This window comes from Malaclemys terrapin, chromosome 3 (assembly GCF_027887155.1).
Source record: "Malaclemys terrapin pileata isolate rMalTer1 chromosome 3, rMalTer1.hap1, whole genome shotgun sequence".
NCBI lineage: Eukaryota > Metazoa > Chordata > Testudines > Emydidae > Malaclemys > Malaclemys terrapin.
In genome coordinates, this window is record NC_071507.1 from 23,285,002 (window position 1) to 23,297,427 (window position 12,426).

A 12,426-nucleotide genomic window follows, 5' to 3' on the forward strand; every position below is an offset into this window, starting at 1 on the left:
AGCATATCTCCCAGAGGCGAGATTCCGAATTTTGTCCAACATCATTCTCTGCCTCCAAAGTTACCCTACCACCACAGTTGAAGCTGCCTCAAATTATTAGGGCACATGGCAGCATGTACCTATGTCGTCAGACATGCCAGGCTCAGACTGCGCCCTCTCCAATCTTGGTTGGCAGGGGTTTATCGGCCAGTCAGGGACTCCCTACACTCAGTGGTGACGTTACCTCGTCCGGTGTTGGACTCCCTCCAATGGTTGCTCGACCCACGGGTGGTCTGCGCGGGGGTACCTTTCCTCGAACCAGAGCCCTCCCTGACCCTGGTAATGGACGCGTCGGATCAGGGATGGGGTGCACATCTGGGCCACCTCCGGACCCAAGGCCTTTGGTCAAGGGAGGATCTTTCATCGCACATCAATGTCAGGGAATTACGAGTGGTACGTCTCATATGCATGGCATTCAAGTCCCAGCTCGCGGGCAAGTGTGTTTCTGTCCTCAAAGACAATACTCCAACAATATTTTATATCAACAAACAGGGTGGTGCTCGCTCCTCTCCCCTTTGCCAGGAGGCCCAAGCATTATGGGACTTTTGCGTACAGAACGTAATTCACCTGATAGCATCCTACCTCCCCGGCACGCACAACGCGCTCGTGGACACACTCAGCCGTTCGTTCCAGGGTCACGAATGGTCTATCGGCTGGGATGTAGTTCTCTCAATTTTCCGACTCTGGGGTCATCCCCGGGTGGACTTGTTTGCTTCCAACGAGAACAGGAAGTGTCGTCAATTCTGCTCCCTCATGGGACGCAGTCAGGGATCCCTATCAGACGCGTTTCTCCTCTCTTGGGCAGACAGGCTTCTTTACGCCTTCCCCCCGATTCCCTTGATTCACAAGGTGATCCTCAAGGCCCGCAGAGATCACGCTCGACTCATCCTCATAGCTCCTGCGCGGCCACGCCAGCATTGGTACGCGTCTCTCCTACACATGTCTACGAAGGTTCCGCTCAGGTTGCCCCTACTACTGGACTTGATCACGCAGGATCGCGGTCGCCTCCTTCATCCGAACCTGGAGTCGCTCCACCTCACAGCTTGGATGCTCAATGGCTAAACCCACTGGAGTTACAATGCTCCCATCAGGTCAGACAGGTCCTGTTGGGCAGCAGGAAGCCGTCGACAAGGTCTACGTATTTGGCCAAGTGGAAGCGCTTCTCCCTCTGGGTTACACAGCACGGTCAGGGCCCCTTGCTCGCCCCAATCCCTCTCATCTTGGACTATTTGCTACATCTGAGACACCTGGGACTAACTCTCTCATCGATGCGAGTCCACCTTGCTGCAGTCTTCGCATTCCACCCTGGAGGGGGGGGAGGGAGGGACCTCAGTGTTTACAAACCCACTTGTTGGACGGTTCCTTAAGGGTCTTGACAGATTGTTCCCACATCTCTGTCAACCTGTCCCTGCTTGGGACCTCAATTTGGTCCTGTCTGTCCTCACGGGGGCCCCGTTCGAGCTGCTGGCTTCATGCTCGCTGTTATACCTCTCATATAAGGTCGCGTTCTTGGTGGCTATCACATCAGCACGGAGGGTATCGAAACTCAGAGCTCTGACATCCGAGCCTCCATACACAGTCTTCCACAAGGACAAGGTCCAACTCAGGCCGCATCCTGCGTTCCTACCTAAGGTGGTTTCCCCGTTTCACATGGGTCAAGACATTTGTCTCCCTGTGTTTTATCCAAAACCGCACTCCTCGGCTAAGGAGCACAGGCTGCATTCTCTGGATGTTTGCAGGGCTCTCGCGTTTTATATAGAAAGGACGAGACCTTCAGGAAGTCGACCCAACTTTTCGTAGCTGTGGCTGACAGTAGGAAGGGGCTCCTGGTCACGTCACAGAGGATCTTGGCTTAGATCAGAACCTGTATCCAGGAGTGCTTCAGTCGGGCCAATATACCAGCCCCGCCTATCACGGCCCACTCCACAAGAGCGCAGGCCTCTTCAGCTGCGTTCCTGACCCACATCCCAACACAGGAAATTTGTAGAGTGGCCACCTGATCTTCAATCCACACCTTTACGGCTCACTACGCCATTACGCACCAGGCTAGGGAGGATGCTGCATTTGGCCATGCAGTCCTCCAGTCTGCAGTGACCTCCGACCCCACCACCTAGACTTGGGCTTGTGAGTCACCTGCTTGGAATGGACATGAACAATCACTCGAAGAAGAAGAAGAAACGGTTACTCACCTTCTCGTAACTGTTGTTCTTCAAGATGTGTTGTTCATGTCCATTCCAATACCCACCCTCCTATCCCTCTGTCAGAGTATCGGCAAGAAGGAACTGAGACGGTGGGGGGTCGGCTGGCCCCTATATACAGTGCCATAAAGGCACCACTCCAGGGGGCGCCGGAGCCGACCCTACGGACGTTGCTATGGGAAAATCTTCCGGCTGGCGTGCACGCGGCGCGCACACACCTGCTTTGAATGGACATGAATAACACATCTCGAAGAACAACAGTTACGAGAAGGTGAGTAACCGTTTCTTTGTCGGGGTGGCAAGACAGGCTGGAGAATCTAAGGGGATTCCATGGTAAGACAGGTACAGTGATCCAGCTGTTCAAATTTGTTGCTGGCATGGTGAAATCTAATTATAGAACATAGCATCAGTTTGGGGTATCGTCCCTTGTTTTCTGATAGTCTGCCCTGAAGTAGGCACTCTGTTGTTAGCCACTCCACACAGCGTGACACACTCCACAATGTGATATAGTGCAGAAGCCTGGGTGGTAGAGACTCAAGGTCAGTGCCTACAGGTGTTTGAAACAAGATGTCTTTGCACAATAAAGGATTACCGAAAGGGACAGACAGTGAAATGAAAGCATTAAGATGGAAGTCAGTCTGTGATGTGTCTGACAAAATCCAGGAAGCGCAACTTTGCTGGTTTGGACACATACAGAGGATGAACAAAGAGGACCTGGTGAAGATAGCATGGAGAGTATGGTAGGAAAGAGATCCTGAGGAAGCAATAGATGGATTACATCAAAGATGGTACGCAGGTGGACCTTAGTTTTGCTTTGGACAGACAAAGATGATGGATGCTTGTACAACAACTCAGACTCATGACGGGGTGTGGGGTGGGGAGAAGATGATCACATCTATTGGCGGTAAATAGAACTAGTTCCAGTCTTGGAACAGATTACATGGACCTCTGAAGGAAGAAATACACAATAATTAGAAAGTGATGTATTTTATTTCTTCTTCATTTCCACCCTGAGATATGTTAATGTACAAAAAAGTTAACTTGTCTGAAATACTTTGTTTTGTATTTTTAAAGGACTTCACTATGGACTGTGGTATCTGTTATGCTTACCGACTTGATGGTGCTATTCCAGACCAAGTGTGTGGTGATTCCCGATGTGGACAACCTTTCCATCAGGCTTGCTTGTTTGAGGTAAAATTTTTATTAATGTAACAAATCCACTTGTCTCCAATTCATGGATCCCAGATATGGGCTTCTGTATGAGAAGATTATGGAAGCAGTAGAAATAGCTAGTTAGGTGACGGGTAAAGGACTGGTGAGAGAGAACTGTATCAGCAATGAAGCAGAACCACTAAGCCTTCTTAATTACATGTTCTTATTGCTGCTTCCCTAGTGTTCTCTCCCACTCACTCACTTATGTCTTATAAGCTCTTGGGGGGCAAGGAACCTGCCTTACTGTGTGTGTACAGGCAAAAGTCTAACCAAGACAGGAGCTTCTAGGTGCTACAAAAGTAGATTTAGGAATACTGCTCTGAAAACCTCAGAAGGGAGTGTGGGGAAAGTCAGAGAGGATCACTTTAGAGTACTTTCAGTAAGTGAAACCAGTTAATCATTATAGGTAGATTGTACAGAAAACTAATCCAGCGAAATTGCATGCTCCTAATCCAGTGTGAAAACACTACAAATCAGGGATTTATCAGCTACTATGGTGAAGAGCACTGTTTATAAGAACTTTAGACTCATTCCTAAATTGGGCATAAAATAAATATTAAGTTTTCATTATCTTATCTTGCAGTGGTTACAAGGTCTTCCTTCTAGCAGACAAAGTTTTAATGTCATCTTTGGTGAATGTCCATATTGTAATAAGGTAAGGAAATATTTTAGGAAGTCTAATGGAAATGTAAAATTGAATAAAGTACAGTACTGGAGCTTAGGAAAAGTGGAAAAAAATAAGAGCAGCAGACAGTTTATCAAATTAACATTAACACTTGTGGATTTTATATTTTATTCCACTGTAAAAATTACAGCATGGAGTTACTAATTACATGCACCAGTATTTAAAACTATTTGTTGAAGCAAGTGAAAAAGTAAAATGTAACAATGTCTATATATCAAACATATACCAGAGTCCTTTATCATGAAAGACACAGGAGATTTAATTCTTCTACGATTTTTAGTATTACTCTATGAAAGGACTAGTTCTGGGAAGCATGCCTAATGTTCAGAATAGAAACAACCAAATAAAAATAGTGTAACACACATGTAGCCTTGTACATTGTAGATGTTAAAACGTATCTATTTACAGTATGTTACTTCACAAATCTTTTTTAAGCCAATCTCGGTGAAAATGTCTATGAAGAAACTTTGAAAAAATAACTTGTACAGCTTTGGGCTAATGACACTGCACATAAACTCAAGACATTTTAAATGGTGACATCAAAGAAAATACAACACAAGGAATATTAATATCAGAAGTACAAGTATGGTCATGGTGTATCGGTACCTCTCTTCAGTAAATGCAAGCTTAAAAATACTGGATACAGAAGGACAAGTAAAATCTCTATTGGGTTCTTGCAAAGATACTGGAGAATATGTAATGCTGTTTTGGTGGTGTTTCTTTTTAACTTCCCAGAAAACTGTTTGGGGATAGTGCCTGTGTAGTTGTCTTACGGTGTTTTCCTGCAAGGGAGAAAAAAATATTTAAATGTTTCCAGCATTAAACCGAGTGGAAATCTGAATCAGAAGAACAAAGATTAAAATATTCTGTTGCCCTGCTTTCTGGGGGAAACTTATATGCAAATGTCAAAGATCTACAGTGAAAGAACACATTCTGACAAGCTTTTAGCAAGATTTGCTAGTAACATTTGCTGAGTTACTCGGAGTAGAGATTTAACTCCTCTAGATTTTGTGAACATTCTGTCAGATGCAGCTAGCATTTAAAGCTTTATAAATGTACAAATACAGCAGTGTTCATATCTTCAAATTAATGGGGGGTTTGGTTTTATAACATGTAGACTAAATGCTGTGCAAAAAAATATTTAGAATTCCATTTTTAAAAGCAACATCTAAAGGGCTCTAATACCTTTATCTTTGTCCTCAACATTGTGAAAATCTGTAACATTTACAATATTCTTGCTAATAAAGCTATTATATACACATTCTAAACTTCTGATTGTCAAATCTGCTATTCCTATTTATTTAGATTTCATTTTATATCTCCACAGTACAGCAAAACTTGTCATGATTCTTCAAAGGTGTAGGTGGTTTTTAATTTCCAGAAGCATTAACTTTATGGCTTCTTTGTCCTGCTTTGATCTTCACCTCGGATCTGACTCCTGCACCCACAGTCCTTATTGCAAAACTTTCTTCAACGCACAATTGTGTGTCTTGTATTTCAGTCCTGAAGTTTCTTTTGACAATCATCTCTTCCTTTAATGTTGCTATCTTCCCATCCCACTTTCCTTCTGCAAACTCCTGTCCGTAAATATCCTGTTCGGACTATAGTTTTCATATTCCATCCCATTCATTTCCACACTCGTTTCTTTTGCTAAATCCATCCCACTTATCCTATATCCTGGCATTGTAGTCCTTTGGATGAAAAATTTGTAGTGGAGAAAGTCAACATGAACCCTGAATTATCTACCATTTGGCTTGCCAACTGATTCTCCTTCCTAATTAGATACAGAAGTAGTTCTTTGACACTTCAACTCAGTCCAGTTTTCACCACAAAAAGATAAGAACTACCTCATGAACTATTTTTCTCTATGGTCTCCAATACAGGTGATGTTCTACTCTGATCCTCTGTCATTTGTCTTCATGCCTACTCTCATGCTCTTCCTTCCCCAGCTGGTGGTTTTTTCCTCTGCCTTCACACATACCACTGTTTCCTGTACCCTAAAAGCCCTTCTGGCTCTCCAACTATCACCCATTTCACTTCCAAGTCCTTGAGCAAGCTCTGAACTCTGGTTTTCTTGTCAGTTCACTCTCCTCGACTCTTCTCCAATCTATTCACTATTTTCCAAGTGTCTAATGACACCTTTCTTGCATCTTTTCTCCATATTCATTCAATAGTCTGTTACACTGCTGACCACACCATCCTTTTATACCCCCTACCACTATAGTCTCCTTCAACTGTTCTACTTCCCTCCACTCTTGGTGAACTGCAGGGTTCTGGTTCTTGTTCCTCTTTTCTTCCTTCTTTTCCTGAGGTTAAGGTCATATCTTCATTCACGCCTACCAACTTACACATAACACTCCCAATTCTACTATTTCCACTCCTGATCAGTGGCATAGAGATATGGCAATTTCCTGATGTATTGCCTCCAAAAAAACTAAATGGCTGAAAAAAGATCTCTCCCTACTTATTCCACGTCCCGGCCTTGGGGTTGCAGTGTCATAAATGACTCCACCTCTCACAATTAGGCTGCTACTGAATTCTGTAACAACTTCAATGTTTTCCAGTAAATGTCACTCTCCCTCCATAAATACAACTCTTCTCCTGCCTTAATACGTTGATGACTAGACTCTTGCAAACTCCTTTGCTCTGTCAAACCTGGCTTCCATCTTCCAATCCATTCAAAATGCCACCATCAAACTCATCTTTCTTTCCTGCTGTTATAACCATGTCATATACTGAGTCCTTTCTCTGACTCATCATCATGGCTGTGCCTAGACTAGAATAAGGGTATATAAAATCTTGCCTTTCCAACATTCTTTTGCTTGGACCATGCAGCCTTTGTTTCTTTTTATCTATGCCTGAAATATCCTTCCTAATTTTGTACATCACAACCTCTCTCTCTCTCAAATGCACCCAAAACCATTTCTGCAATCCCAATATTACACTCCTACACCAACTTTCCAAATCAGTTAAATAAAAGGAAGTAGCAGGAAGCATACCATCCAAACATATTCCCATGGCTTCATTTTGTATATTCTTTCTCCAACTTCTCTCCCCTTAATTCTTCATCTGAATGTTTTAACATGCTGACATCCATATTTAAACTTGATTCTCTTGTTAGTGATAATGTGCCGTGAGTACTAAGGAACAACTATAGTGGAATAGCCAGATTAATAGACATATTTCCCAATTACTTTTTCCTCCTAGGGAAAAATAACTCAAAAATACTAATGGCAACCAAATATTATGCAAAAGGCTGGTTTAGATCTTACTGTTCTTGATACCTGATCCTTCTCACTGGTTGCTGCTTCTATTGCTTATTCCCTCTTTCAGTCACCCAGGTACATATATTCCACAACTCCTCTCCTCCAGCTGTACTAAATGTACCCTTGTCTTCCAGCTAAGTGCAGCTTCTGATATCACCACAAAGCAGGGAAAAAAAAAGAGCACAAATACCCATACTGCTTCACAAAACCATGATTTACAGTGAAGGTGGCACCACTGTCACTGGCAGTTTCCACTAATACACATGATCAATGTCAGGGACCAGTCTCTATCATTCAAAACCCAGGTGATAGACTACCTAGGTGGAGAACCAAAAGCTGCTGCTTTCAGGTAAGAGGCAGGTACACAGGGGGTTGAGGATCTGTGGGAGAGGAGGGATTTGGAGGGAAGCAAATTGGGGACAGTCCAATTGGCTATTTATATTCTAGCATCCAAAACAGAATTTCTGCATAAAAATAGCATCTTAATTGCTACTTCCAACTCCTTCTCTGCATTCCCTCCTTAATAGGGAAGGTGATGTAAAAAATTCAGGGCTGTTTCGGCAGGATTCAGGAGCCTTTTTTAGTCTAACCCTTTTCCTATTAGCTGTGGCCCTCTATCCGAATTGTTCTGCTCACCACTTGCCTGACAGAAGCCCTGGGGCAGTTTTGCTGTTTCTTCTTCACTTTGATGCCTTGTACTGGAGTCTCCATGCAGCAGACTGCTTGAAGCAAAGATTTTTTTAATAAAGCTGCTTTTAAAGTCTCATTCTGGTGCTTCATAAATGAGTTTGATTTCCTTATCCAGTAAGAAGGGCACAAACTGAGTAAATAGTTATTGTTAAATTAACTTAAAACCAAAGGGGAAGGGGGAGAGAGAGGTTTCTTTTTCTAAGATGCCTTCTATTCTGAACTATTCTTACTCACAAATAGCACTGAAGCCTTTACGGAATGATTCTTTGCACTCTAGAAGCGTGAAGCTGAGCAGTACAGATCCACTTTGGCATCCAAAGCATACAAGTTGAAGTTAATGAGGGCATTCAAACCTTTTATATAATAGAGCAGCTAATGCTATTGAGCTTTGATCAGTTAAATACTGACTCTTCAAGGCCTGAAACCAAGATTTTATTATTGGTTAATAATAAATGCAGTTATTGAAGACCCAACTATTACCAAACAGTGCTATCAGAGCAGTTTCCCCGCTGTAAATTAGAAGAGGAAACTATTATTGACTTGCAAATGTTTACTTTAATGACAACCACTACACAAAAATGTTATCATGGGTACCATTCTTAATACCTGTGACTGTAGAGCTAATGTTAAAGGTACTATTGGAAGTGCAGCACTACTTTTGCACCTAATGCACAATGATGACAGAACATTTTTTGAACTTCATTATATTTTTGGAATAATGTCATCCAATGGTGTCTAAGCATATACCAAATTCTAGTGTTACTGTGACTAATATCTAGCTTGCTGTTTGCACACATCTATTGTGCCAATCTTTCAGTAGAAAGAAATACAGAACTATTAAAGCAGAACTTTTTACAGGGTTTCAAATATACCATGTATGTTCTACCGTAATGTCAAAAATCTCACCAGCAGTGGTTCATTATGCTGACACATCTGGTTCAATCCACCTGGTTTCTCTTGTTCTTGTAATTGTCTGTGTGTTACCTGAATATTAGCTTTTCTCAGACAATTATGTTCTTCATCATCCAGCTTGCTTTCTTTTTGTTTAAACTGTTTTGGTGTAGGCTTTGGTAAATCAGCCTGTTAACATAGAGTTAATAACATGATATAATGAAAACATTCAACAATTCAGAAAGAAAAGTGCTTACCTACAGTACTAAGAATAAAAACAAAGGCAAACTTCAGAAAAAGTCAGAGGATACTAAAAGTATGTAAAAAATAGTTGTCAAAAAAATCTTTCCTACAAACAGGACAAGACTAGTGCTACTGTTATGCTGTCATTAGCTACTACATTACTGAAAGGCATTTTTATGGAAATTATTATTATATATCATTATATATACACTTAACCTTTACTGGGAATGGAAACACTTATATTTTTGGAATACTGTTATCCAATGGTGTCTAAGCATATACCAAATTCTGGTGTTACTATGACCAATATCTAGCCTGCTGTTTGCACAAGTCTATTGTGTCAATCTTTCAGTAGAAAGAAATACAGAACTATTAAAGCAGAACTTTTTACAGGGTTTCACATATACCATGTATGTTCTACCATAATGTCAAAAATCTCACCAGCAGTGGTTCATTATGCTGACACATCTGGTTCAATCCAACTGATTTCTCTTGTTCTTGTAATTGTCTCTGTGTTACCTGAATATTAGCTTTTCTCAGACAATTATGTTCTTTATCATCCAGCTTGCTTTCTTTTTGTTTAAACTGTTTTGGTGTAGGCTTTGGTAAATCAGCCTGTTAACACAGAGTTAATAACATGATATAATGAAAATATTCAACAATTCAGAAAGAAAAGTGCTTAAATACAGAACTAAGCGTGCTGGGCTGGGGGTGAGTGGCCCCTCTCCCCGGCTGCAGAAGCTCCAGGGTTGGGGGAGAGCATCTCTCCTTGCTGCGGCAGCTCCAGAGCTAGAGGAGATTATCTCCCCGCTATAGCCCTGAGCGCCTGCGCAGCCCTTGATAGGCTGCTGCGCAGCCACGCAGCTTCGAGAGAACTTAAGACTGGGAGCTATGCTCAGGAGTTCATGCAATTTTTTTCCAGTCTTATATCCACTCTGAATGTCAAAGGATGTTTGGTTTTGGCATTTGTAACTCTTAAGGTAAATGTAGCTAAAACACAGCCTGTAGGCCACGTGCTGCCCTTCAGCACTTCTGGCACACTAAACAGTTCTGCAGTAGTAACAGTCACATGTGGCCCTCTGCACAGCAGTTCTTCCTGGATATAGCAGTTACAAATTAAATCTGCTTCCTTTGGTGGTGTTGATTAATAAAAGGAGAGTATTGTACCAAAGTGGATTATAGGAGAGCTACTCCATCAGCCTCCAAGCAAGAGCTGAAACACAAAACCTCTAATTATTGCAGGTCTAATTCCAAAAAATTAACAAGTATAATTTTCAAAAGTACCTACGGTCCGGTTTTTGAAAGGTGGTTAGGTACTGAAAGATGCAGATAGGCACCTAGTGTGATTTTTTTCAAAGATAATTATCTAAATACTTTTTAAAATCTGATGCTTAGATTCTCTCTCTGAAGTTCACTAGGAGTTCAGCTCCCAAGTGCCCAATCCACTTTTCAAATGGGACTTAATTTCTGAAAAATGTTACCCCATACCCGTTTTTCTCTTCCCCACTTAAATGAAGTGCATCATGTTTTGTGCATGTCAAAAAAAATAAAGTAGTATATTACCTTAAATCTATCAGATAGGACCTCTGATTATGCTTGGGCTATTCAGCTATAACCCTAGCATCCCAGATAGATAGGAGAGAGCTAAAAATATTTATCTGATGCCCAGAAGTATAGAAAGCAAATAGACATGGCTTCTATCCCAATTATCCATTCTAAGATGATAGAGATGGAAGGAAATAGGAGGACAAGGTTAACATTAATAAGAGTAAGGAGGCATGGAGTGCAGTATTCTCAGTCAGCTGATGACACTGTATGTCAGTCTCATCTGACTTGGACAAGGTGGTTCAGTGCCTCAGCCAGTGTATAGATGAGAACAAGCTGGCTGAAGCTCAGCCCAGACAAGATTGAGGTGAGGGTGGTGTGGAGCAAGCAGCTGGAGATGGCAGATACAATATCAGTTCCTTTGAGCGTGTACATCCACCATTAGTTACTAGGGATTTCAAGTTAGGGGTGACTTTAGATCCCTCCCTGCCTTTGACAATCTTTACAGCAGTAACCCAATCATCCTACCACCATCTGCATCTGGGTAAGAGACTGGGATCTTTTAGTTGCAAACAGTGCCACTGTTATCCATACTTGTTACCTCAAGATTAGTCTACTGAAATGTGCTCTCCCTTAAAACTATTCAGAGACTACAGCTGGTGCAGAATACAGCTGCTCACTTATTGAGACTGGGGCACCTTGCTGGGAGCACATGACACCAGTGCTCTGGCCTCTGCACTGGCTGCCTACGGATCTCTAGGGAGAGTTTAAGTTGTTGGTTATGACCTATTGTGACAGAATACACCCCTGTATTCACCCTATAGTCTATTGCAATAATCTTTGTACAAAGTATGCCTCATAAGGAATCACTTAAATTCATAATTTGCTGGTCAGTATTGTCCTGGTAAAGCTTGTGGCAACACTACATGTGAAGTTATAAGATTCCCCTCTATGTTATTAACATGTTCCAAACCCCACAGCCCTGCCCGAACTGAAGTTGGCAAACAGGTCTGTCCTAAACAAAGGGGTGTGTGCTTTGCTTAATTTGCATTTAAGCAGTAAACAGAGTCACCAAGCAGGAAGGGAGAACACAGGAAGCTAAAACAGCTAAGAAAAAGACAGCAGGGAACATCCTTCCACATGGACTTTGTCTCCTAAATGCACAGCTGAAAACGTTTTTTCAAGAGGGGTACTGAAACTATAAAAAGGAGGAACACCCACGGGACCCTTCTCTCTCTCCCCCTGCCCATCACATTCACTGCATCTGAAGAGATAAAGGAAGGATTCATTGGACTTAAGGGAGGAGTCCTGCCCTGAGAGTTTGGTCAGTAATCTGCTGGAGCATGTGGTTATTTTTCTTGTAACCATTTCTGACTTTAATGCCTCATTATTTGTACTCCCATAAAATCTCTTTGTAGTTAATAAACTTGTTTTACAGTTTTATCTAATCCAACATATTTATCTCAAATAGTTATTCAGACACTTCAATTTAAACTGGCATATTATTCCCTGAAAGGAATAACGAACTTAAAATATTTGTACTGTCTAGGAGAGGGCTGGGCAGTAACAGGACATATATTTCTGGGGGACATCTGGGACTGCAATATAACCAAGGCTAGTGAGAGCCAGAGTGTAACCCAAGTGTGGCTGGCAGGCT

At 42.1% G+C, this 12,426-nt stretch overlaps 2 protein-coding genes across 6 annotated transcripts in view; one reads left to right on the forward strand and one right to left on the reverse strand.

The window, feature by feature from the left end:
* Positions 1-12,426, forward strand: part of FANCL (FA complementation group L) — a 125,102-nt gene that overhangs the window by 84,418 nt on the left and 28,258 nt on the right. Inside the window, exons 12-14 of one of the 2 annotated variants that reach the window (XM_054022438.1) lie at positions 3,312-3,428; positions 4,033-4,104; positions 4,570-4,656. In XM_054022438.1, coding sequence (XP_053878413.1) covers positions 3,312-3,428; positions 4,033-4,104; positions 4,570-4,605 — 225 coding nt within the window. In that variant the 3' untranslated portion in view covers positions 4,606-4,656. Of the gene's footprint in view, positions 1-3,311; positions 3,429-4,032; positions 4,105-4,569; positions 4,657-12,426 lie in introns of those variants that run through there. The other variant, XM_054022437.1, reaches the window with a different exon arrangement.
* Positions 4,158-12,426, reverse strand: part of VRK2 (VRK serine/threonine kinase 2) — a 68,846-nt gene continuing 60,577 nt past the window's right edge. For 2 of the 4 annotated variants that reach the window (XM_054022441.1, XM_054022442.1), the window contains 3 exons: positions 9,666-9,839; positions 8,997-9,170; positions 4,158-4,916 (listed from right to left, as the gene is read on the reverse strand). In XM_054022441.1, the coding sequence (XP_053878416.1) occupies positions 4,674-4,916; positions 8,997-9,170; positions 9,666-9,839 (591 nt within the window). In that variant the 3' untranslated portion in view covers positions 4,158-4,673. The remainder of the gene's footprint in view (positions 4,917-8,996; positions 9,171-9,665; positions 9,840-12,426) is intronic. The other 2 variants (XM_054022439.1, XM_054022440.1) reach the window with 2 other exon arrangements.